Raw genomic sequence first — 25,372 nt, forward strand, 5'->3', positions numbered from 1 at the left:
TGAGCTGGGTTTTATAGGACAAGTAGGATTTAAGTGCATGGATCAAAGGGGAAGGGACAATAAGTTAGGCACTGGGTCCAGAGCAATTCGAGGATATGTGCAGAGGCCCTGAGGCGCCAAGCCTGAGTGGTGGGCAGACTGTGGGGGGTGTCAGAGGTGATGGCTGTGAGGTAGGGCGGGCCTCCTGTGGGTTCTCAGCCAGGAGTGCCTGGAAAGTGGTGTTTGGGGCAGATTAACCTGGCAGCAGAGAGCCGGCTGGGTGGGGGAGGGAGAAACCGAGGCAGTTAGACCAGTTAGGAGGCTATTAGAGTGAGCCCAGTGTTAAGAGATGGGGCTTAGCGGCTGGGTTTAAGAGAAGGGATGAGACTCAGAGACATTTCACAAGAACTTGCTGACTGATTTATGAGTTTGCCCCAGGACAGCACTTCTCAAAGTGCGCTCCTGGGAACCTCCCTCTTTGATGTGGGTAGATGTTACAGAAAGAAACACTGGGTTGAACAAAGTTTAAGTGTTTTTTGCTGCAGAACTTCTCAGAGTCTTGAGTATGTTCATCTGCACTGAGGATTTTTCAAGAGGAGACTAATGTTTGGGGTTTCCCCAAACTCCCTTGACTATGAATCCTTTTTTTCAAGGAGCCTGAGAAACCAGAGCCCCCTGGGGGATTCATCTGGGGACACAGTGTATCATGGGGCAGAGGCAGTGGAGGATTCTGGCTCATGTGGATAGTGGCACCTCAAAAGAAATGGGAAAACAGAATTAAGACTCAGGAATGAGATGTCAAGGATATTGAGTCTTAGGTGTTTGAGAGTGTGTGGCAGAGACCAGACTGGGGAGGACAAAGAGGAAACTAAGGTGGAAGTCTCCATTTAGGAGTCATCTGGTTTCATTGCCTTGTCTGAAACTCCCCAGGTTCTTCCTAACAGCTTTTGGGGGTGCTGGGTTGTATGGAGTGAAGTTGAACTGCAGGGCCCCTTTTGGGGAGAGAAGTCCAGGTCTCTTCTGCCCTCTAGTGGGGGATAGTAGTCTTGCAGGTGGTTCCCCAGAGCTGCTCTCCTTTCCCACCCCCACCACCCACCAGCCAGGTGACCTCCCAGCCCAAGCTGCAGGCCTCAGGCTCAGGTGTGTTTATCTGTGTGTTGAAGGGGGAGGCATGATGTCTGGAAGAAGATACTCAGAGTGACAGAGCGCAAGTTTAAAGGGGGTGTCAGCGAGACCCAGGCCTGAAGTATCCTTGTGTTTCAGGTGTGGGCTCCTTTCTCCTGTACTCTGTGCACGAGGGAATCCGGGGAATCCCCTTGGATCCCAATGATAAGTCAGATGCCCTGGTCCCAGTGTCGGGGACCTCCCTGGCTGTCGGCATTGATTTCCATGCTGGTGAGTGATTTGGTGGCGGGAGAGAATGGGACGTTACTTTGAGGGTAGTGTGCTCTGGGAGCCCAGTGAGAGTCAGCCTGACTACAGCTGGAGGGGGAAATACCACAGCTCCCCCTACCCTGCTCTAGTTTCCCTTCCAACCCCCATGCCACTGCCTCCCCCACCCCCAGCACTCACCTCTATTTTGACTGCCATTTGATTCTGACCCTCCACCTTTCCCCTGCCTTGTTGGGCATCCCAACGTTGGCTCCTCTATCTCCAGAAAATGACACCATTTACTGGGTGGACATGGGCCTAAGTACCATTAGCCGGGCTAAGCGAGACCAGACATGGCGCGAGGATGTGGTGACCAATGGCATTGGCCGCGTGGAGGGCATTGCAGTGGACTGGATCGCAGGTGAGCCATGAGAGGGCCCTGGGCGGGCTTTGGGCCTCCAGGTAGGGTGGAGGCCTGGAGGAGAGAAGTGGGATCTCAGGAGTCTGAGGAGAAGGACTAGGCAGGAACGGGTGGGGGAGCAGCAGGGATCTAGGGGCTAGAAGGGGACCAGGTGCATGTGTTCCCACCCAACCCCCTAATCCCCACTCACTCCCTCCTCAGGCAACATCTACTGGACAGACCAAGGCTTTGATGTCATCGAGGTCGCCAGGCTCAATGGCTCTTTCCGCTACGTGGTCATCTCCCAGGGTCTGGATAAGCCCCGAGCCATCACTGTCCACCCAGAGAAGGGGTGAGAAGCTGGACAGGCTGTCCAGTTCCCAGCCCTGGCTTGGTTCTGGCTTGGTCACTTTCCACAGCCCACACTTATGAGACCCTCTCTCCTCCATGGTCTGGGGACTGACACCCCACTTCTGCCTCCTCCACCCCACAGGTATCTGTTCTGGACTGAGTGGGGCCAGTATCCACGTATCGAGCGGTCTCGGCTAGATGGTACTGAGCGAGTTGTGCTGGTTAATGTCAGCATCAGCTGGCCCAATGGCATCTCGGTGGACTATCAGGTTTGAATGCAGGCTTGGCCCTGGAGCCCTTGGGATATCTGGACCCCATGCTGTGGGGGGGAGGCTCCCCTTACCCTATACTCTGCTTCCAATAGACTCTCCCTATGGTGAACCCCCCATTCGGTGGGGAGATATGGACCCAGGATAGGTCTTGCGGTCTTCTGGCCCAGCTCCCAACCCAGAGTAGGACTCCTACCGCCCTAGAAATGGGGGAGAGGGTGTGCTGTCACTCAGAAGTGAGGACTGAAGGCATGTCTAGAAGGGTCGGCATATCAGCAGGTCAGAGGGCAGGGAGGATATGGAGAAAGGAGGAGAAAGATACGAGAGGCAGGGGTGAGTGGGACAGCCCTGCTGCCCAGGACACTGGGGCTGGTGTAGAGTGCTGGGCACTGGAGGTGAGGTGCACGCCTCTGGCCTATAGGATGGGAAGCTATACTGGTGCGATGCCCGGACAGACAAGATCGAGCGGATCGACCTGGAGACGGGTGAGAACCGTGAGGTGGTTCTGTCCAGCAACAATATGGACATGTTCTCAGTGTCTGTGTTTGAGGACTTCATCTACTGGAGTGACAGGTGAGGCCTTCTGCCCTGGTCTTCTCCCTGGCATCCTTTCCCTCCCTCCTGACCTCTGTCGATGCCCCGCTCACGGCCTGGCCTTCCCTTCCCCTAGGACTCACGCCAATGGCTCCATCAAGCGTGGGAGTAAAGACAATGCCACAGACTCGGTGCCCCTGAGAACAGGCATCGGCGTCCAGCTCAAAGACATCAAAGTCTTCAACCGGGACCGGCAGAAAGGTGAGGCTGGCGCTCTGGGCCAGGCAGGAGAGGCACACAGGGTGATTTCTCAGACTGAGAGGGGCCGGGAGAGATGCTGAACCCACAGGGACACTTTCCAGCGGCTCCAGAGACCTGAGGGGGGTGAAGAGGGGCTGAGGAGCTCAAGGATGGGTTTGGGTGCCGAGTTGCTGAGGCAGAGCAGTGCACCAACCAGAGCGTCCACCTTGGCTGAGAGTCCAGAGGCACCGGTGAGCCTTTTCCCAAGGTGGGCCCTGCCCTCCATAACCACCTCCTTCCCATGCCCTCCCCCCAGGTACCAACGTGTGTGCAGTGGCTAATGGCGGGTGCCAGCAGCTGTGCCTGTACCGGGGCGGGGGGCAGCGGGCGTGTGCCTGCGCCCACGGGATGCTGGCTGAAGACGGGGCGTCGTGCCGGGAGTACGCGGGCTACCTGCTTTACTCAGAGCGCACCATCCTCAAGAGCATCCACCTGTCTGATGAGCGCAACCTCAATGCACCCGTGCAACCCTTTGAGGATCCTGAGCACATGAAGAATGTCATCGCTCTGGCCTTTGACTACCGAGCAGGCACCTCCCCGGGCACCCCCAATCGCATCTTCTTCAGCGACATCCACTTTGGGAACATCCAACGGATCAATGACGATGGCTCGGGGAGGATCACCATTGTGGAGAGTGAGCCCAGACCCCGATCTGCCCAGGAAGGGGGGAGGGGGGTAGGGGGCTGTGCAGAGGACCAGCACCGACTCAGGGTAGAAAAGCCCTCAGACATCAGCCAGCCCACTCCGCCCCAGATCTGAATCCCAGCTGTGACTGCGTCCCTGACAAGTAGCCAGCAAATCACACTGCACCCATTATACTTACTTGAAAGTTTCTCCTCATTTGGAGTCACACTTGGCCCCCCTCTCGCTTCCCCCTCTGATCCTAGTTTGCCCCCAGGCTGCACAGAATAAGCCAAAACCCTCCTTTGTGTGTCCAGTGCTCACAGCACAGGCTGCAGAGACAGGCTGGGTTCAACCCAAGACACAGGATTTCAGGCACTTGTCCTGTGCTGTCCAAGATTTCTCATCTGCATAATGAGACAGGATCACCTGAACCGTAGGTATGAACGCTTAGCTCAGCCCAGGTGTCATGTGCACCCCACAGAGACCAGTGGGTGCTAGAGCCGTCACCCCAGGACAGCCCTTCAGCTCTGTGAAAAGTGCCGTTTTGTTCCACTTACAGTTTTCTTTTCTCCAGGCTGGATACCCCCCTGGTCCTTTGACTCGTTTGTTCAGTTATTCATTCATTCTGGCCACGGAGGCCTGCCAGACACTATTCTAGTGGCTGGTATACAGCGATGATAAACATAGATCCGTTCTTTGACCCTCCTCTGGACATTTCCTGCTCCACACAGTCCAGTCCCCGTGCCTGTCTAAAAATGTGTCCAAAGCTAAACTAGATACCCTGTGATTGTAACTTGATCAGGAGAGACTGGCAAGAACTGTCCCCTCCCTTCAGGCCATTGTTTAAGCTACAGTACTTCTATTAATGCAGCCTCTGGCAACCACAGCGACATACAGCTAGAGGCCACTAAAATCCCCTTAGGCTATGGTTCCACTACCCATTGTGCACTTAATTCTTTAACCTGAGTTTAGGATGTCTATGAGAATCAATCCAGTTCTGGCCTTGTTAAGCAGGAAGCTCCCACCCTGTACAGCCCAAGTCAGATGTGATTTACTAAAATCCATAAAGCCAATTCTACCCAGCTGTGGGGAGAAGCAGGAAGAAGGGTCAGGGAGATGGGCCATGGATCATTTGGGTAGAAAATAGGGAAGGACAGGAGGGCTGGGGTGCCAAGGGCTGTGCCTCCATATGCTCCTCAGCTCCCACATATCCCCTTCCAGCGCCCCCATATGCCAGAGGAACGGGTGCTCCAGGCCTTCCCCCTGAGTTCATGCCCCGGTTGCCCCTTCGGCTCTGCTCTCTGGCTCCATCCCGACCTATGACTACTCCTGTCTCCTTGCAGATGTGGGCTCTGTGGAGGGCCTGGCCTATCACCGTGGCTGGGACACTCTCTACTGGACAAGCTATACAACATCCACCATCACCCGCCACACAGTAGACCAGACCCGCCCAGGGGCCTTTGAGCGCGAGACGGTCATTACTATGTCTGGAGACGACCACCCACGAGCCTTTGTGCTGGACGAGTGTCAGAAGTGAGCTACTGGGTGTAGGGAGTGGGTGGCAGAAACCACTCCGGGCAGCCCCGGGTGGGGGTGAAGCAGCAGGAGAGGCTGGCTTTCACCTGAGATCAGCCACTTCCTTGCCATGACCTTAGACCAGCTGTCCGAACTGTCTGAGCTTTAGTTTCCTCATCTGTAATAGGACAATAATATTTCAGGTGCCTGAACCAAGAGGAGGATCGGGGCGGGGCGGGGGGGCTTGTGAAGGACAATTCTGGCTCAGTGATTAGTCGATTCATTCATCAGAAAGCCATGTTCAAGGCACATAGTAGGTCCTCTGTGTTTCTGAGACTCCAAGCTTCAGGCCAAGACTGTTCACTGAACGCTTATTGCCTGGAAGCTTTGACCTAGCTGAGGAGAGAAATCACAGTGCTGGGAAGCATGGAGACCGGTGATGACCAAGAGGCCCCACAGAGGCGGCAGGTTGGCACAGGACCTAGAAGTGGAAAGGCCAGGGAAGGATGGCCCAGACACAGGGCACTGCTTTGAGCAAGAGCCAAAGGAAGGAGTGCTGTAGGCGGGGAAGGACTGTGAGGAGACTCCCCCATGCCCGATCAAAGGGCTCTTGTGAGCAGAAGCAGGCCTGGGGAGGGCCCTGGAAGCGAGGCTCAGGTTGCAAGGCAGTCCAGAGCATGAGTCAGGAGAACCTGGGAGGAAATACCTGGAGGTGGTGCTTGCCCCTGGTCTCCACCTGCCCTGTTCTCCTGTAGGGGCAGCCCCCACTCCCACTGTGTGGGCCTCTAGTGAACCACCTCCTCCCCTTAGAAATCCTGGCCCACACGTAAGCAAAACTGTTTTCCCCAGAATTCAGCAGCACTTGGAATGTTTTCCCAAAGCTTTGCTAGGAAACTAAGGGACAAACAAAACCCAAAAGCAGCTACTTAGAAATGGTGAGTGTACTGACTAAACCTAGATTCCTTAGCCTGATATCACTCGAGGCCAGCCCCAGCCCAGCCTGCCTGGCCCCGCAGACCAGCACAAGGGTCCTCTGTCCCTGGCCTGCCTCACCCTGTCCTGCATGTACCTGGCTCATGACAAAGATCCTATCTGCCCTCTGCGACCCTTGGTAACTTTACCTGTCTTGGGCTGGCCTCAGGGCCTGTCCCTTATGGGCCTGGAACCTCCGTGGAAGGGTGATGCTCCTGGGCACCCCTGCCTGCCTCCCACCCCCAATCCAGAGATGGTGGAGCTTTGTGACTTCAGAATCTCCTTCATGGCTGCCCACCAAATTCCTTTGCTCTGAGCCTAGGCTCAGCAAATGGCTTTTGGGAACCAACGATGTGCTGAGGATCAAGGGGAGGGTGAGATGGACATTGGCTCTGCCTCAGGCATATTTGATGCTAGCCATGAGGCTGCAGGGAGCTTTAGGAGTGTGTAAGAAGGACCTGACCTGGGCCGGATATCAAGGAATGTGTCCTCGAGGACACCCAGCTGAGCTGAGGTCTGGAGGATGACAGGGGTGAAGTAAATCCAGGGCAGGGTGCAGGAGAAAGAGCTGAACTGTCTGGGAGAGGCCCTGTCCTGGCCAGAAGGAGCAAGTGCCTTGGAGGAATTGGGGGGGGGGAGGGCCAGTGTGATGAAAGGGGCAGGGACCTCCTGCTGAGCCTCCCCTACAGCTGGCCCCAGTTCCCAGGTTGCTCCCAATTCTGGCTGCTGACAGCCTGCCCCTCAGGACAGCCCCTTCTCCCTGCCCTTCCCTGCCAGCCACTTCCTGGGGAGTGGTTTTACCAAACCTGAAATCCTCAGTTGTAGGACATGTCATTCTTCCACATATAACAGTTTGTCATGGTAGAAGGAAAGCCACTTCCCACTGCAGAGTGAACTGGGCTCTACCTGAAGACATCGAAGTCCCTGGTTGGGCACCCACAAAGCAGGGAGGATGATTCTAGCAGCTGTCCCTGGCATACCCATTTCTCCTATGGAAGCCAGAGACAGATGCCACCATCCTTGATGGCGTCGTGCCACCATCCAAACTCCCATTCTGATTCCAAGAACCCCCATCCAGAACCCCACCCTTCCCCCCAGGATGGGGGCCTTTAAAATCAGAGACTTATCCTCAAGAGCTCCCAGTGGCTTGGGGATAGCCAGCACCTCCCTAAGTGGAAACATAGTGGCAGGAGGCCATAGCTCAAATGTGCTGGAGAGGCTGTGGAGGGGGTGTTAAAAAGAGACCTGGAGAGGTTTGAGGAGACAGGTCCACCAGCCAGCCAGCCAGAAGACAGCTCTGCGTCCAGAGCAGCAGAGGGCAGAGGGCATGGAAGCGTGCGGTGGGGTGGGGAGGCAGGGGTAGGTCCTATGAGACAGCCAGAGAACAGATGTAGCTAGATGATTCTCAAACTCCAGGGTGTATGAAGCTTGCCTGGGGAGTGCTGGAAAGTGCTGGTTCCCTGGCCCCAGAATATCTGGGACAGAGGACCCAGGAATCAAGATCCAATGCAGGTGGTCTGAAAACCACACTGTCACACCTAGTGTAGTGCCTGACCAGCCCTGAAGTCATCCGCACCCATCTCTGGAGCCTCACCACCCCCAAAAGGAGCACAGGCAAGGCCCGATCTTACCACCTCCTTTACTGAGAGTAGGCCAAGGTGTAGAAACGAGAGGCTGGTTCAAGGTCAGAGCTTGGAAGGAGCAGAGCTGGGATGAATGTCACATGATCAGAACTGAGCCAAGCGTTCTTGAAATTCACTTTGATATACGGGTGCTTTGGATTACGAGCATGTTTCTGGAACGAAATACATTCACAAACCAAGGTTTTACTATAATATGAAATACTCATGTGGCATCTACCAGCTGTCACTAGATGAATATTAACTCTTTTAACCCTTAAACCACTCTATGAGGCAGGTAATAGTGTTATCCCCACCTCATGGAGGATGAAACTGAGGCACAGAGAAGTTAAGTCACTTGCTGAGGTTCCTAACTTGTACGTCGTGGAGCCAGAATGGGAACCCAGAACCTGACTTACTTGGCTACACTGTCTCTCAGTAAACACAGATGGCCGTTTCACAGACACTGAGAAATACGTGTGCACACATACACACGCACCGACTATGCAGTAGCTGGGCCCTTCCTGGGCACCGGGGCTGTGTTGGCCTGGGTGGCTGTGAGGTGGCCTGCTGTGCTGGGATCTGGTTCCCACCCTGGCTGACCCTCAGGTTCTGGTTGACTCCTTGCCCCAGCCTGGGCCCTCCACGGCGGACTCCCTGGCTTTGAGTCCTGATCCCCGTGTCCCTGTCTTCCCCCAGCCTGATGTTCTGGACCAACTGGAACGAGCAGCACCCCAGCATCATGCGGGCGGCCCTGTCGGGGGCCAATGTCCTGACTCTCATCGAGAAGGACATCCGCACCCCCAATGGCCTGGCCATCGACCACCGTGCCGAGAAGCTCTACTTCTCCGATGCCACCCTAGACAAGATTGAGCGCTGCGAGTATGACGGCTCCCACCGCTATGTGAGTCTGTGGGGCAGATGGAACAGGTGGCACTGGGCAGGCTAGGATCAGGGGTCAGGGGACGGCTGGCCAGCCAAAATGGAGATTGCCTGGGCACGGAGCAACAGAAAGGGAAGCCACATGGTGGGAAGATTTGGGAGGAGAATGAGGCACTGACATTGCTGCTTAGCTGTGTGGCCTTGCGCAGCCCTCATCCTGTCCGGGCGTGGCTTCCTCATCAATTAAATGAGGACATGGCAAGATTCCCCTGCAGGTCTTCCCATTCTGCAACTGTGTCCAGGGATCTCGGCCAAGGCCAGGCACCCCCACCCCTGGGGCCAGCTGCAGGGGGTTGGATTTGGGGCCAGAGGCCTGAGCCTACCTGTGACGGGCTTAGTGCTGTCGCCACAGGTGATCCTGAAGTCCGAGCCAGTCCACCCCTTCGGGTTGGCTGTGTACGGGGAGCACATTTTCTGGACCGACTGGGTGCGGCGGGCTGTGCAGCGGGCCAACAAGTACGTGGGCAGTGACATGAAGCTGCTGCGTGTGGACATCCCCCAGCAGCCCATGGGCATCATCGCCGTGGCCAATGACACCAACAGCTGTGAGTGGGGCCACTACCACCAGCCTTGCTCTCCTGCCCCTGGTGCCAGCACACACACACACACACACACACACACACACACACACACTACACCCTGGTCCTGTTCTCCCACAGCCTCCACATGCAGACACACAAGTGTACACGCTTTCACCCCCCAAGAAACCCAAAACACCAACACTCCTCTACTCCAGCTCCCTCAAGACATCTGTGTGTGCGTGCACACGTATGCACCCTCGTAGCACACCACAGCTGGTCTCACCTGAATCTTTGACACCCCAGCACATGCCCTAGCCATTCTTCCCCCCAAGAACCACACACGCTCCCAGAGCCTGATCAGACACACGCGCCCCAGGCTCTGCCTACCCCACACTGTGCGTGCACGTGCGTGTGCACAGAGACACTCCCACATTGGGCCTGCCTGGCCGAGGGGCCCCATACAGATCCACAGCTTTTCCATGCCTCTCACACATACTCCAAGGCCCCACCACTAGGCTCCTTCGACTTGACTCTCCTCAAAGCACGTGGCGAAGCCCACGTCACCCCCCGCCCCAAGAGCACACACACCCTCAACCTCAGCCCCAGCCCCAATACTCCCACTGGCCCTGCCTTAGCACATTTTCTGCTCCCCCAGCCATGTGCCATTGTGCCAGGGCCAGGGCTAGGAAGCTCAGTGAAGCTATGTGAATGGGTGTGGGCATTTTGTGTGTGCACAACTGGGGACACTCTTAGCCCGCTGTCCTCTGTCCTTGTTTCAGGTGAGCTCTCCCCTTGCCGCGTCAACAACGGGGGCTGCCAAGACCTATGTCTGCTCACTCACCAAGGCCATGTCAACTGCTCCTGCCGAGGGGGCCGCATCCTCCAAGAGGACCTCACCTGCCGGGGTGAGAGAGGGAATGACGGAGGACAGACACTGGTGGGGGGACCCTGGGCACACACTGGGGACCATCTCCTCCTAGACTCCAGTAGCCCACCCTCGTGAAAACTTTTATCTAGGAGAAACTGAGGATGACCTCAGTTCTGGGGGACAGGGGGTAGAGACATTCGAGGCCGCAGGACCCTGGCTTACGAAGCTCCCTCCACATCGCCCCCACAGCTGTGAACTCCTCTTGCCGAGCACAAGATGAGTTCGAGTGTGCCAACGGTGAGTGCATCAACTTCAGCCTGACCTGTGACGGTGTCTCCCACTGCAAGGACAAGTCTGACGAGAAGCCATCCTACTGTAGTAAGGCGCCTCCTCCAGCCTCTGTGCCCCAACCCTCCTCCCTTACCCCTGGCCTCCAGAGTCGACCGCCTCAGCCCCCAGTGGGGCAGGGTGTGGGAGTGAGGGGAGCAAAGCTCCGTGACCCACTCCACAGCTGTCCTGAAGGGCAGAACCGCCGCTAGCCCTGTGCCAGCCCCTGAGCAGTTTGTCAAGGGAACAAATGCATGACGTCTCATCAGAGGCAGCGCCTCCCCTGTCGCTGCCGCTGACTGCTGGCCCGCTCCCCGTCTGTCCGCAGACTCACGCCGCTGCAAGAAGACTTTCCGACAGTGTAACAACGGGCGCTGCGTGTCCAACATGCTGTGGTGCAACGGGGCGGACGACTGTGGGGACGGCTCGGATGAGATTCCCTGCAACAGTGAGTGGGACCCGGGACCTGGCCCTCAGACCCCCACCTCTGCCACGCCCCGCCCTTGCTGAGCTTTGGTTCCCAGGCCCCATGGGGTCTGCTTCAGCGTGCTCCACGGTGGGCCTGGGCAGGTGCTTTGGGCCAGGAGCTCTGGCCTGGGGTCTCTTGCCCCCAACGTGGAAAATTGTGGCCTGATAGTCTGGGGGTGGGTGCTGTTCTAGAGACGGCCTGCGGAGTGGGAGAATTCCGCTGCCGGGATGGCACCTGCATTGGGAACTCCAGCCGCTGCAACCAGTTTGTGGACTGTGAGGACGCCTCCGATGAGATGAACTGCAGTGAGTGACACCCCTGCCTGGGTGCCTCGTAGTTTCTCTCCCATCTCGCTCCCTTGCCTCTTGCCTGGGGCTCCTCCCTGCCATCCCTTTGGCCCACGTGGCGGCCTCTGTCACCCTCACAGCCTGTGTGGCCCCCGCCCCAGGCCTGGGCTCCCTGGGGTGAGTGGAAGGGGTGGACAGCACCCCCTCCCCCGAAGGACACCGTGCGACTTTCTAAAACACCAAGGCCACTGTCAGGCCAGCAGCTGCCCCGGGAGGGAGTGTGGAGGGAACCTCGGTTCACCCCTCATCCCTGCCCCCACCAGGCGCCACCGACTGTAGCAGCTACTTCCGCCTGGGGGTGAAAGGAGTGCGCTTCCAGCCCTGTGAGCGGACCTCCCTCTGCTATGCACCCAGCTGGGTGTGTGACGGTGCCAATGACTGTGGGGACTACAGCGACGAGCGCGACTGCCCAGGTCTACACCAGCCTTGGGTCAGATGCACGGCGGGCGGCGGCCCCCCCAGGGTGGCAGTGCCCTCATGCTTCCCTCTCCCCCCAGGAGTGAAGCGACCCAGATGCCCCTTGAATTACTTTGCCTGCCCCAGTGGGCGCTGCATCCCCATGAGCTGGACGTGTGACAAGGAAGACGACTGTGAGCACGGCGAGGATGAGACCCACTGCAGTGAGTGACCACAGGGCCCACCCACCCGAGCTGGGAGCCCAGAGAACCCATGGCGGGCAGGGTCTTCACCAGAGTTACTGAGTCACTGTCCACACCTCACCTTTTAGTTCCCTCCCAGGAAATGTCCTCCTAGGAGAAGGGCACCCAGGGCCTTAACCCCAGGTCCCACCCCCGGGGGCGAGGGGGCATCTCTCTAGCTCATGCTGACCCCCACAGAGGGATGCCTTGGCATGCACCCTACACCTGCCTGCCCAGCTCAGTGCCATGCCATCCCCTCCCCCCATCTCACTTTGGCTTCCAACTGCCCCAGACAAGTTCTGCTCGGAGGCCCAGTTTGAGTGCCAGAACCATCGGTGCATCTCCAAGCAGTGGCTATGTGATGGCAGTGATGACTGCGGGGATGGCTCAGATGAGGCAGCTCACTGTGGTGAGAGGTGGCTGGGATCGGGCCGGGGAGTTGCTCCCGGGAGGAACAGAGCCCCCCCCCCCCCATGCCACCCGCACGTGCACATACCCTACTACGGGAGGGATGGACGGCACAGTGGTGGGAATGTCACCCCCGCTGCCCGGCCCGCTGTGCCTGCTCCCAGCGGCTCCCTGTTCCCCCCACAGAAGGCAAGACGTGCGGCCCCTCCTCCTTCTCCTGCCCGGGCACCCATGTGTGTGTCCCCGAGCGCTGGCTCTGTGATGGTGACAAGGACTGTGCTGACGGTGCCGACGAGAGCATCGCGGCTGGCTGCTGTGAGTGGCAGGGGCCATGAGGAGTGGGGCGGGCAGCAAGCAGCCACAGTCTCTCTTTGCAGTAGGGAAAACTGAAATCAAGGAGAGGAAGTGCTTCAGCAGGGGTCCCTCGGGCAGTCAGTGGCAGAGCCCTGTCTACAACCCACATGGGTGTCTGGACCCTCCATCCAGTGCTCTCTGTCCACTCTGCCACTCAGACCCCACCAAGGTCCCATGTGACAGTCATCAGCTAGTCAGGGGGAGCTGAGGGGCCATGTCTGTCTCTGTCCGTAGTGTACAACAGCACCTGTGATGACCGTGAGTTCATGTGCCAAAATCGCCAGTGCATCCCTAAGCATTTCGTGTGTGACCATGACCGTGACTGCGCCGATGGCTCCGACGAGTCCCCGGAGTGTGGTGAGCCCGGGGCCTCCCTGGGGGTGGCACCAGGGGTGCGCCCTGCCCTCCCTATGCCCAAGCTCCCAAACTCACCCGGCCCCTCCTCCCCCAGAGTACCCAACGTGCGGCCCCAACGAGTTCCGCTGTGCCAATGGGCGCTGTCTGAGCTCCCGCCAGTGGGAGTGCGATGGGGAAAATGACTGCCACGACCAGAGCGATGAGGCCCCCAAGAACCCACACTGCACCAGCCCAGGTGGGCCCGATGCACGGCCCCCTCCCCACCCTCCATCCCTGGCCCAATGGCCCCCCTGACCTGCCCTCCCCACCCCTTGCAGAGCACAAGTGCAACGCCTCCTCGCAGTTCCTGTGCAGCAGCGGGCGCTGTGTGGCCGAGGCGCTGCTCTGCAACGGCCAGGATGACTGTGGTGACGGCTCAGATGAGCGCGGCTGCCATGTCAACGAGTGTCTCAGCCGCAAGCTCAGTGGCTGCAGCCAGGACTGCGAGGACCTCAAGATTGGCTTCAAGGTGTGCCCCACCCCGGAGTGGGAGCTTCCACTCGCCCAAGACTGGCGGGAGCTCCTTTCTCCACCCCTCGTCCGTTCATTTGTTCGTTCATTCAACAAGGGCTCATTCGGCACCTACTCTGCCAGGCAGTGCTCTGGGCACTTGGGGACACAGCAGAGGAACAAAATCAAAACCTTTACTTGGTTGGGTTCTGCATCCCCTTGGAAAGTAGGGCCAGCAAGGGCTACGGGAGAGGGAGGGGTGTGCAGATGTCAGGCAGGCGCCAAAGTCCAGGTGTGCAGGTCAAGGGAGAGGCCAGACAGGAGCCCAGAATCTGGGAGTTATGAGTCTGGATAGGCTCCCCAATGGAGCGCGTGTAGATGGCCTGTGCTCAGCCACACCAGTGGCAGGGAGGTGATGGGGGACTGGCAGAGGAGCCTGAGAAGGGGCAGCCGCTGGCGTGGGAGAAGAACCGTGTGAGGAAAACCTTGGAGGAGGCGCACCACCAGCTCTGTCAGATAATGCTCACAGGTCACATAAGATGAGGCCTGAGCATTGACCTCTGGGGACAGAAACCGGGTGGTCATCGGTCACTGCAGTGGCTTAGCTGCAGTGAGAGCCAGATGGCTCAGTATCTGTTTGCTGCCTGCCTCCCGCCCCTCAAGGCTGGGCTTCCCCAGCGGAGCCAGCCAGCCCCCGGGGTGGAGGGAACCAGAGCTCTAGGCTCCAGGGCGAGAGGCTCCGACCACAGCCCCTTCCCCAGCCCAAGCCTCCCTGTGCCTGCAGTGCCGCTGCCGCCCCGGCTTCCGCCTGAAGGATGACGGCCGGACGTGTGCCGATGTGGATGAGTGCAGCTCGACCTTCCCCTGCAGCCAGCGCTGCATCAACACGCACGGCAGCTACAAGTGTCTGTGTGTAGAGGGCTACGCCCCCCGCAGCGGCGACCCCCACAGCTGCAAAGCGGTGACTGGTGAGACGGGCGCATGGAGGGGGTCGGATGGCTCAGGCAGCTGGGGACCGGGGGTGCCAGAACATGCCCCAGCTGGCAGCTGAACCAGGACGCTCTGTCTCCAGATGAGGAGCCATTCCTGATCTTTGCCAACCGGTACTACCTGCGCAAGCTCAACCTGGACGGCTCCAACTACACGCTGTTGAAGCAGGTGCCAAAGCCGGCCCTCCTCACCCCCACCCCTGTCCCCAGGCCCAGAGCTATCTTCCCTTCCCCGCCCAGCCCCCTCATCCTCCCCCCTTGGGCCCATGTTCGTCACCTCCTACTCACTCCTCCAGCCACCGGCGTCCTGACTCTGTAGTCATCCCCCACCCCCCACACCCAGGGCCTGAACAACGCCGTCGCCTTGGACTTTGACTACCGAGAGCAGATGATTTACTGGACAGACGTGACAACCCAGGGCAGCATGATCCGAAGGATGCACCTTAACGGAAGCAATGTGCAGGTGAGGCCAGGGGCAGCCCACTCCTCAGCAGACAAACTAGGCTTCGGGGGCCAGAGATCCAGCTGCAGTGCCCCTCCCCAGAGGGCTCACTGTGTTTCAAGGCCATCTCCCCCTCACCCATCGCATCCCACTGAATTATTTCCTCCTCTTCCTTCCCCACGAAGTCACTGCCTAACTCTGTTTGTCCTGGCTTCTTCCTCTGCTCCAAGCTCAGAGAGTGAGGTCTAGGAGATTCCTCCTGCTTTTTCCCTCATTATCAGTAGCTTCCCCCTTATGGCTGCCCTCTCTTAAATTCACGCCCCTAGGCACTGTGGGGTTTGGGGTGTAGGAGCTCTCCTCTGGAGACCCCTCTCCTATAGCCTCAGCTGACACTAGGCCTGGGCCTGGGCGTTTTCCATCCATTGTCCTCCCTGCAAGCTGGGGGAGGAAGCTCTACTTCACAGTTGGGGGGGTGCTGGGCCCCCAGAGAGACTGAGGGTCATACCCCTGGTCATCCAGAGCTCTTCTTTCCCTGCCTCTGCCCATAGGTGCTGCACCGGACAGGCCTCAGCAACCCTGACGGGCTGGCTGTGGACTGGGTGGGTGGCAACCTGTACTGGTGCGACAAAGGTCGGGACACCATCGAAGTATCAAAGCTCAACGGGGCCTATCGGACGGTGCTGGTCAGCTCTGGCCTCCGTGAGCCCAGAGCTCTGGTGGTGGACGTGCAGAATGGGTACGAGGGCAAGGAGGGTTGGGGGAGCCCCTGAAGCAAGCAGTATGCTCAGGCATCCAGGCCCAGCCTCCCTGCAGGCTCTTGGTGGGACCAGTCGCTGGATCTCTTGGGGCTCACTGCCCACCCACCTGCCAGGTACCTGTACTGGACAGACTGGGGTGACCACTCACTGATCGGCCGGATAGGCATGGATGGGTCTGGCCGTAGTGTCATCGTGGACACCAAGATCACGTGGCCCAACGGCCTGACACTGGACTACGTCACCGAACGCATCTACTGGGCTGATGCCCGTGAGGACTACATCGAGTTTGCCAGCCTGGATGGCTCTAATCGCCACGTCGGTCAGTGTGCCAGTGAGGCTGCCTGGGCACAGCAGCTCTGGGGGTCGGGGGTGGGGTCTGGAGCTACAGAGGATCAGGCCTTTGGGGCAAGAATAAGGTTAAAAGTCAGACAGCATGGCCTGAGAATGGGGATCTCAGAACGGGGATCCAGAGCACCCCGATGTACGCCCCCTGGACAAGCCCAGGCATGAGGCCACCATCTGAAGGAGAAAGAGAAGTTACTTCTCATGCACAGTTCGGGGCCCCGAGAAAGACAGGAGTAGGATGCCTGGGGTTGGGGTGCTTCGGCACAGGGCATCCTCTAATATTACAGAGCAGGAACCTGCTGTCAGAAAGGCCTGAGTTTGAGTTCCAGCTTTGCCACTTAGCTGTGCGACCTTGGGAAGCCACTTAACCATCTGGAACGGGGGCTGGCGCCCACCTCACAGGGTTATTGTAGGGTTAAGGATGTCTAGTAGGGAAGGCGCTAACCGGCTGCTGGGCCCATTCCCTCCCCGTCTGCAGTGCTGAGCCAGGACATCCCACACATCTTCGCACTGACCCTGTTTGAGGACTACGTGTACTGGACCGACTGGGAGACAAAGTCCATCAACCGAGCCCACAAGACCACGGGCACCAACAAGACACTCCTCATCAGCACCCTGCACCGGCCCATGGACTTGCATGTCTTCCACGCCCTGCGCCAGCCAGATGGTGAGCAGTCAAGGGGTGGGAGCCAGCAAAGAGTGAGCCTGGCATGCAGGGCCCCCGGGGAAGGATATGGCCCATCAGGATTGGTTCTTCTCTAGCACTGCCTGAGCAGTGCTTGCCAGACACTGGGAAATTAGGGAGGCTATCAACAGGCTCTCAGGAGCTGCAGCCCAGCCTGGGTCCATCCCAGGAGTCTTGTAGCAGCAAGCCCCTGAGGCCAGTCAAGTAGGGTGCGTCCAGGTGTGGACCGCCAAGGCAGGACCCCAAAGGCAGGCGGGCTGTACCCGAGGGAGGGCACAGGTGAGGCAGCATATGAGGCTGCAGGGCTGGCCTGATCCTGGGACCTCAAGAAGAGTCATCTCCCTTCTCTGGCTTCAGCTCCTTCCTAAAGGAGTAGGATTTGGATCTGTCCTGCCTCTGTCCAGAATAGAGTGGGCTAGGCAGCCTTCAGAAGACCAGAAAATGTGGCATCAGTGAGTGCCGCCCTCATTCTGCCAGAGGGCAGTGGCTCAGGGGGCCCTGGCCCATATACTGGGTCCAGTCGGCTGCCCGTTAGCCACTTTCTCTCTGGCAGTGCCCAATCATCCGTGCAAGGTCAACAATGGCGGCTGCAGCAACCTGTGCCTACTGTCCCCCGGTGGGGGCCACAAATGTGCCTGTCCTACCAACTTCTACCTGGGCAGCGATGGGCGCACCTGTGTGTCCAACTGCACAGCAAGTCAGGTGAGGCTCTTCCCCTTGACCCCCATTCACCAATGCCTCGTTCCCCCAACCTCCACTCCTCCTCGGACCCCAACACCCGCTCTAATGTCCTCACGCATCTGGTTTTCCCACGCTAACACCCCCACATTTCTTGCCTACCTCTTGTCTCCCCACAGCAATATTTTTATACCTGTCACCTCACACAAACACCCCCACACCCTAACCCTGACCCTCCCTTACCAGCACCCCCCACCCTGACCCCCACACAGATACCCCATCACCTGGCCTTCCCGCACTCATCATATCCCAACCTTCCATCCAGCTCAGCACCTCCACAAATTACCCTGGTCCTCCCGCTTCTTTGAAACATCGCAGCCCCCCAAAAGAAAGTCTCCTGAGTTTCCCCAGACCCCCACCAACCCCTCTTGCCCCCACCTGCCCTCCAGTTTGTGTGCAAGAACGACAAGTGCATCCCCTTCTGGTGGAAATGTGACACAGAGGACGACTGTGGGGACCACTCAGACGAGCCCCCGGACTGTCGTAAGTGCCCAGAGCAGGGGTGGCAAGAGGGTCCTGCACCGGGGGCAGCCTGACTCTCCAGGCTCTGAGTGGCCATGCCCAGCCCCAGCCTTTCTGACTCTGTGGCTCCCCTCCTGGCAGCCGAATTCAAGTGCCGCCCAGGACAGTTCCAGTGCTCAACAGGCATCTGCACGAACCCTGCCTTCATCTGTGACGGGGACAACGACTGCCAGGACAACAGTGACGAGGCCAACTGCGGTAAAGGGCTGCCCAGCCACTGTCTGCCCTCCTCCCTCCCCCTTTCTCCTTCCCCGGAACTTGGAGGTTTCCTACTAAACTCCAAGGACAAGGAAGCTCAGCCCACAGCAGCCTCCTCTCCAGGCTGGACTCCTGCTGCTCTAGGCCCTGAACCTGCATGCTCCCACTGAAGGGATGAGGTGCCCCCTCGCTGCTCCTGAATCCTCTACCCCCCATTAGTTACCTCACCCTCCTCCCCACCTCCCACAGATATCCACGTCTGCTTGCCCAGTCAGTTCAAGTGCACCAACACCAACCGTTGCATCCCCGGCATCTTCCGTTGCAATGGGCAGGACAACTGTGGAGACGGGGAGGACGAGAGGGACTGCCGTGAGTGCCCAGGGCTGTGGGCAGGGAGCGGGGTGGCGGGGAAACAGACACAGAAACACACTGCACACTGAAGTCTACCCGCCGCTTCTCTGGGCCATGTGGCTGTCAAGTAATGTTATTAGATGGGTGACATAAATTATACAGGGTATGACTTGGTTTGCTGGGAAAAGGTGAAGATTCAGAAAACAAAAAGCACCAAAATTGGAGATAAACTGTCCCTTTCTCCTAAGAAATTTCTAGTGGGACCAGGGCCAGGGCTTGGAAGAGGAAGAAGACGGTGATCTCAAACTGTGGTGGGGGAAAAATGGGCAGGTCCTCATTCTCTCCCCCTACCCTGCAGCCGAAGTGACCTGTGCCCCCAACCAGTTCCAGTGCTCCATCACCAAGCGCTGCATCCCCCGAGTCTGGGTCTGTGACCGGGACAACGACTGCGTGGATGGCAGCGATGAGCCTGCCAACTGCAGTGAGTTGCCTGGTGCCCCCAGAGCCCACCTTCCCTCCACTGCGTCTGCTGTTCCCACCTCATCCCCACCCCGGGTGACCAGCGGCCACTGCATTGCCCTCCCGGCGCGCTCCTGCAAGGATCCTCCCCCTCACCACCAGCTGCCCCCTTGCAGCCCAGATGACCTGTGGAGTGGATGAGTTCCGCTGCAAGGACTCCGGCCGCTGTATCCCCGCTCGCTGGAAGTGTGATGGAGAGGACGACTGTGGGGACGGCTCCGACGAGCCCAAGGAGGAGTGTGGTGAGCTTCCCCAGACCCCGCTCTCAGGGGAAGGCATCCGGCCTGGACAGGACTCAGGCCACCTGCTGACTGGGGCTCAAGCCGCCTGGCACTCGGCTTCCCCTGACCACCACCCCCTGTCTGATTCCCCGTCCCTGCCTCCACCGGCACTTCCTCGGCACATACCCGCGCAGAATCTTCTCTGCCTGCCTAACAGAGGGGGCTCCGTTAATCCCCTCCCCCAAGCGGCTCCTCCCACTCGTGTCCCACTGGGCCCCATAACCTTCTCGAATCTCAGAACACTGCTTGGCCTCCCCCCGCTGATCTTTCTCCCACTCCTGGCCATCCTGCCCATGCCTGTCTGAAACCCTCGGGCCTGTCCCCGCTCTGTCCCTGACTGCCCCGATGTTTGCCTCCCAATCTTGCCTCCCCAGACGAGCGCACCTGTGAGCCCTACCAGTTCCGCTGCAAGAACAACCGTTGCGTGCCAGGGCGCTGGCAGTGCGATTATGACAACGACTGTGGGGATAACTCAGACGAGGAGAGCTGCAGTATGTCCCCCCACCCCCCCGCCCCGCCCCACCCCCACAGACCTGGGGCTCCTCCCTTCTCAGCACCCCTGTCCCCACCAGGCTGGCCGGCACAGGTGGCTGCCTCCCAGGGCTGGGGGTCAGGTGCCCCCTCCCTGCTCACCCCACCCCACCCCACTCCATGTCGTGTATTTGAGTTTGTGCCATTTCACCTCATCTCATGTTTCTCTCCATTTTCACACTGTCCTCTTGGGGTTGCAGAGGTAGGTGTCTCTGATGTGCCCCTGCTCCCACCACACCCCCTGCCACTGCCCCAGAGCCCACCCGTCCGTCCCTGTGCTGTGCCTCAGCCCATCATCCTTTACTGGCCTCTCCCTAAACCCTGGTGCTTGTCTTAGTGGTCTTGTCCCTTTCCTGTTCCCCTCGACCCCCCGCACACAGTCTGTCCCTAGGGCAGAACCAGGGACCCATGCCCTCTCTCGTGTATCTGCCCCAGAGGGGTAAGTGTGAGCCTCCTCTGTACCCAGCTGATCCCATGAGGGCAGCCAGTTGGCTGGCGTGGTCATTATGCCAGTCAACTGTGGCTTTCAGGGACACAAGGACGGGTGGTATTGTTCTGCCAAGGGCTGGAGATACTCCAAGGGCTGAGTCCCTGTGCCCACCCTCCTGGGGCGTGTTTCTCCCCTGTCCTTCTCCAGCCCCTCGGCCCTGCTCTGAGAGCGAGTTCTCCTGTGCCAATGGCCGCTGCATTGCTGGGCGCTGGAAATGCGATGGGGACCATGACTGTGCAGATGGCTCAGACGAGGTGTGTAGGGAGAGGAGAAGGAGGGAGGGATGGCCTCAGAAGAATCAGGACAGAGCTACAGGGGTGCCCCGATCTGACCAGGATGCTTGCTCCTGTGCCCGCAGAAAGACTGCACTCCCCGATGTGACATGGACCAGTTCCAGTGCAAGAGTGGTCACTGCATCCCTCTGCGCTGGCGCTGTGATGCGGATGCCGACTGCATGGACGGCAGTGATGAGGAAGCCTGTGGCACTGGCGGTGAGGCCCTGCCACCACCCCCCACCCCACCATGTGGCCCAGTCATTCACCTCATTCTTTGTCTTCTGTAGTCATTGTTCATACAAAAAATATTTCTTAAGCACCTGCCATGTGTCAGGCACCGTTCTAGGCGTTGGGGATATAGCAGTGAACAACACACAGGGCCTCTGGGTACACGTTGGGACAGGTTGTTCCCTCCACAACGGCACTTAGTCAAGGGGCCAGTTGGACCAAAATCCAGCAGAAACCTGTTGGCTGTGTCCACCCAGACTCCACCCCACAAGTTCCTACAGGGCAATCAGCTGCCCTGACAAACAGAGTCCTTGTTCACTTTGCTTTCCGGGAGCAACGAGACAGTGCCTGCCCCTGGCTAACCTGGCTGGGCTCAGTGGCCCGAGGCCACACTGTGAAGCTTGGGTAAGAGAAGCCTGGGACTTAGAGCAGAGACCCACCCAACAATGAGGACAGACATCCTGGCTCTGCCTTGATAGTCTGGAACCTGGGTCTCCTGACTCCCAGCCCAGTGCTCCTCCTTTCTGCCTGCCATGAACTACAGTAGGCCCCAGTGCCCTGCTACAACCACTAGAGAAAGAGGGCACTCTTGGCCTCTGTGTACACACTTCCCCAAAAAGGCCTCTTCTCCCCTAAATACCAGAGGAGGCAGTTCTGCTCAGCTGCCCAGCAGGTATAAAGGTAGGAGACCTGGGTTCATTCTGGTTGTACCACTGCTTGCCTGGTGACCCCTCTGGGCCACCTCCTGTGGTGGGAAGGGCCTGGGCAAGATCCTGCCCCCCAGCAGCCAGCCTGGGGCTCAGGGCTCATTTTTGGCTCTTTGCACGCCCCCGGCGCCCAGTGCGGACCTGCCCCCTGGACGAGTTCCAGTGCAACAACACGCTGTGCAAGCCGCTGGCGTGGAAGTGCGATGGCGAGGACGACTGCGGGGACAATTCAGACGAAAACCCGGAGGAGTGCGGTGAGGCTGGGGGGGCGGGGCCCAGGGCGGGGGGCGGGGCTCTCATGCTCCCCGGGCGCTGCAGGCCCGCCCCCAAGGCTGATTCTGGCTCTGTCCCCTCCCACCCCTGCAGCCAGGTTTGTGTGCCCTCCTAACCGGCCCTTCCGTTGCAAGAACGACCGCGTCTGCCTGTGGATCGGGCGCCAATGCGATGGCACAGACAACTGCGGGGATGGGACTGATGAGGAGGACTGTGGTGAGCAGGGGGCCAGTGGAAGCAGCCTGGCGGGGCGGGGGTGATAGTTTGGGTACTGCACAGTGGGTGGCGGCGGGCCAGGTGGAAACTCGGGGAGGGGGGGGGGAGTAGTATCCATTGTGGGGAGTCTGGGGGCCTTTCCTTGGGAGAGAGAGGTTTCTGAGGAAGGCAGGGAGGCTGCCCGGTGCCCTAGGTCTTGAGGTGGAGCATCCCCTGAAGCTTGACAAACAGCCCCAGACACAGTGGGGGGGGGGGGCAGGGGGTTGGGAGGGGGCTGTGGGAGGAGGCCCCGGGGTGGTGAATATCCAGATCTGAAGCCCCCACCTTCCCCAGAGCCCCCCACGGCCCAGACCCCCCACTGCAAAGACAAGAAGGAGTTTCTGTGCCGGAACCAGCGCTGCCTGTCCTCCTCGCTGCGCTGCAACATGTTCGATGACTGCGGGGACGGCTCTGATGAGGAGGACTGCAGCATCGGTGAGCCCTGCGTGCTAAGGAACTGGCGGCGGGGGGCCTGCGGAGGGCCAGAGAACCCAGGCCCAAGCCCAGGGTGGCTCAGGAGAGAGGGCCCACTCTGTCCCCCACAGACCCCAAGCTGACCAGCTGCGCCACCAACGCCAGCATCTGCGGGGATGAGGCACGCTGCGTGCGCACCGAGAAAGCCGCCTACTGCGCCTGCCGCTCGGGCTTCCACACTGTGCCAGGCCAGCCCGGATGCCAAGGTAAGAAGGCGGGACTCAGAGGGGGCGGGAAGAAACCCGGGACTCTCCATGACCCTCCCCTGTAACCCTCAGACATCAATGAGTGCCTGCGCTTCGGCACCTGCTCGCAGCTCTGCAACAACACCAAGGGTGGCCACCTCTGCAGCTGCGCCCGCAACTTCATGAAGACTCACAACACCTGCAAGGCCGAAGGTACCAGCCTACCAGCCGGAAGAGGACAGAAAGAGTGGGTGGGGCTATGCAACACCAGAGTGTAAATGGGGCTAACGTGAATGGACGTGCTCCCCTTGGCACACCCATGCCCAGGCGCAGGAGCCCAGACCCACGGGCCCAGCTGCCAGCAGCACAGAGGCTGGCATCAGTGCACGGGGTGCCGGTTGGGGAGCTGGTTCATCTGGAGAAGTCTGGGGTGGGGGCAACATACCCATATCCCACATGTGTCTCTTCACCCGCCACTCCCAGGAGGAGAGCACACAGACGCGCGTCACCACACAATCACGTTGTAGCTAGCCCCTTTGCTTCTTATTTTCAGCTTCATTGAGATATAATTGACAAAACTGTCAGATATTTAGTGTGAACAGGTGATGATTTGATGTATGTACACCTGGTGAAAGGTTTCCCTTCATTGAGTTAACACAACTATCATCTCATTCACCTTTTGGGGGGGTGGGAACGTGTATATGCTCTGACGCACACCTGCACCTGCCTGTGTACAGACACCCCCCCAAACACCCGTGCACACACATCCATGTGCACACGAGGGCATGTATGAATACACAGCCCCACCACGCACGTCCAGGTGCACTCACGTGCCGGTGCGTGCCTACACCCCTCCGTGCCAGTGCACACACACCCCCACATGCATGTGTGCCCACGGGCATATATCAGACAGCATGTAGCACAGTGTGGTGATGCCAGCCAGTGACAATGAGGAGACAGAAGTCCCTGAGGCTGGAGAGGCAGAGAAGATTTCCTGGAGGAGCGGGTCCTATTGGACCAGCTCAGGGAAGGAGAGGAGGGAGCACATCCCGGCACCAGGCCTGGCATCCCCCAGCCCTGGCCTCCTGCCCCTGCCTTTTTCTGCACCTGACACCGGGACTTTTGCCCCTCTAGGCTCTGAGTATCAGGTCCTATACATCGCCGATGACAACGAGATCCGCAGCCTGTTCCCCAGTCACCCCCATTCGGCTTACGAGCAGGCCTTCCAGGGTGACGAGAGTGTCCGCATTGATGCCATGGATGTCCATGTCAAGGCTGGCCGTGTCTATTGGACCAACTGGCACACAGGCACCATCTCTTACCGCAGCCTGCCACCTGCCGCACCTCCCACCACTTCCAACCGCCACCGGCGACAGATTGACCGGGGTGTCACCCACCTCAATGTGAGCACCCCACCTGGGATGGGATCTCCACAGATTGGATGGGAAGACTGCAAAGAGCAGAGGGTTCAGAGCAGGGTTTGAAAAGGACAGTGGAAGGGGACAAAGGGTGAGACTGACGGGCAAAGGCATTCGGGATTATGTTGTGGGCATGACAGGTGGACAGAGCAATGAGAATTATCAGTAGCTGGCTCTGCCACATTGCAGCCCAAGGTGGCAGGGTACGATGGACACACTGGCCTTCAGCATCAGAGCCACGTTCAGTTCCTGATTGTCACCGCCATCCACTGTGTCAGTCTCAGCCACCTATTTGACCTCTTTGGGCCTTTGTTCCTCAGTAGAGCGAGGTAATAATATCTCATCCAGCAAAACATGTGAAAGCTCTAGGTATGGCCCATAAGGTAAGTGTCCATTGAACCTCTTCAAAATCAGAGAACCGGCTCCCGATCTGGGATGACTTTTTAACAGGGACGAGCTGGCAGGTGCAGGTGGGGATAATGGGCAGGAAGACAAAAGGTGGTAGCCCCTGACATTATCACCCTCCCCCATTCAGATCTCAGGGCTCAAGATGCCACGGGGCATCGCCGTCGACTGGGTGGCCGGGAACGTGTACTGGACTGACTCAGGCCGAGATGTGATCGAGGTGGCGCAAATGAAGGGCGAGAACCGCAAGACGCTCATCTCGGGCATGATCGACGAGCCACACGCCATTGTGGTGGACCCGCTGAGAGGGTATGCGGGGGTCCCGGGGGGAAGGCCAGGGAAGCCTCTGGGGCAGCCCAGCATCCCCAGGTGTGTCCCTCCCCTTCCAGACCACCCTGGAGTCGGAGTCCTCCTCCGGCCCTTGGGCCTTCAGGCCACCTCCATCTTTGGTGCTCCCCGGTGCCGCCTTTGCCCAGAATCCCCAGCTGGCCTGCTCGGGCAGGGGCCTGCCCTCCACTTGCCTGGCCATCATGTGCAGCCAAGTTTGGGCTGCTTGTTTGCTCCAGGGGGCAGCTCTGCCCACTTTGATGTCTCTGGATCGGCACCTTGTAGTTTTAGAGTAAAAGATCCTTAACCTGATCAGGGACCT

The 25,372-nt window shown here is 59.0% G+C and overlaps 1 protein-coding gene across 1 annotated transcript in view; it reads left to right on the forward strand.

The window, feature by feature from the left end:
- Nucleotides 1-25,372, forward strand: part of LRP1 (LDL receptor related protein 1) — an 81,149-nt gene that overhangs the window by 51,506 nt on the left and 4,271 nt on the right. Inside the window, exons 35-77 of the mRNA XM_060657219.3 lie at nt 1,243-1,374; nt 1,637-1,771; nt 1,973-2,102; nt 2,244-2,370; nt 2,792-2,943; nt 3,041-3,165; nt 3,461-3,838; nt 5,172-5,361; nt 8,634-8,838; nt 9,229-9,421; nt 10,177-10,302; nt 10,515-10,643; nt 10,921-11,040; nt 11,253-11,366; nt 11,672-11,821; nt 11,906-12,028; nt 12,339-12,455; nt 12,641-12,769; nt 13,043-13,165; nt 13,260-13,400; nt 13,483-13,673; nt 14,439-14,622; nt 14,727-14,812; nt 14,987-15,106; nt 15,634-15,821; nt 15,957-16,162; nt 16,667-16,855; nt 17,427-17,575; nt 18,001-18,094; nt 18,215-18,331; nt 18,581-18,700; nt 19,041-19,163; nt 19,318-19,443; nt 19,857-19,973; nt 20,651-20,757; nt 20,862-20,994; nt 21,848-21,967; nt 22,080-22,202; nt 22,536-22,676; nt 22,787-22,921; nt 22,994-23,113; nt 24,035-24,303; nt 24,854-25,032. Coding sequence (XP_060513202.3) covers nt 1,243-1,374; nt 1,637-1,771; nt 1,973-2,102; nt 2,244-2,370; nt 2,792-2,943; nt 3,041-3,165; nt 3,461-3,838; nt 5,172-5,361; nt 8,634-8,838; nt 9,229-9,421; nt 10,177-10,302; nt 10,515-10,643; nt 10,921-11,040; nt 11,253-11,366; nt 11,672-11,821; nt 11,906-12,028; nt 12,339-12,455; nt 12,641-12,769; nt 13,043-13,165; nt 13,260-13,400; nt 13,483-13,673; nt 14,439-14,622; nt 14,727-14,812; nt 14,987-15,106; nt 15,634-15,821; nt 15,957-16,162; nt 16,667-16,855; nt 17,427-17,575; nt 18,001-18,094; nt 18,215-18,331; nt 18,581-18,700; nt 19,041-19,163; nt 19,318-19,443; nt 19,857-19,973; nt 20,651-20,757; nt 20,862-20,994; nt 21,848-21,967; nt 22,080-22,202; nt 22,536-22,676; nt 22,787-22,921; nt 22,994-23,113; nt 24,035-24,303; nt 24,854-25,032 — 6,376 coding nt within the window. The remainder of the gene's footprint in view (nt 1-1,242; nt 1,375-1,636; nt 1,772-1,972; nt 2,103-2,243; nt 2,371-2,791; nt 2,944-3,040; nt 3,166-3,460; nt 3,839-5,171; nt 5,362-8,633; nt 8,839-9,228; nt 9,422-10,176; nt 10,303-10,514; nt 10,644-10,920; nt 11,041-11,252; nt 11,367-11,671; nt 11,822-11,905; nt 12,029-12,338; nt 12,456-12,640; nt 12,770-13,042; nt 13,166-13,259; nt 13,401-13,482; nt 13,674-14,438; nt 14,623-14,726; nt 14,813-14,986; nt 15,107-15,633; nt 15,822-15,956; nt 16,163-16,666; nt 16,856-17,426; nt 17,576-18,000; nt 18,095-18,214; nt 18,332-18,580; nt 18,701-19,040; nt 19,164-19,317; nt 19,444-19,856; nt 19,974-20,650; nt 20,758-20,861; nt 20,995-21,847; nt 21,968-22,079; nt 22,203-22,535; nt 22,677-22,786; nt 22,922-22,993; nt 23,114-24,034; nt 24,304-24,853; nt 25,033-25,372) is intronic.

This window comes from Panthera onca, chromosome B4, assembly GCF_046562875.1.
Source record: "Panthera onca isolate mPanOnc1 chromosome B4, mPanOnc1 haplotype 2, whole genome shotgun sequence".
NCBI classification, from domain to species: Eukaryota; Metazoa; Chordata; class Mammalia; order Carnivora; family Felidae; genus Panthera; species Panthera onca.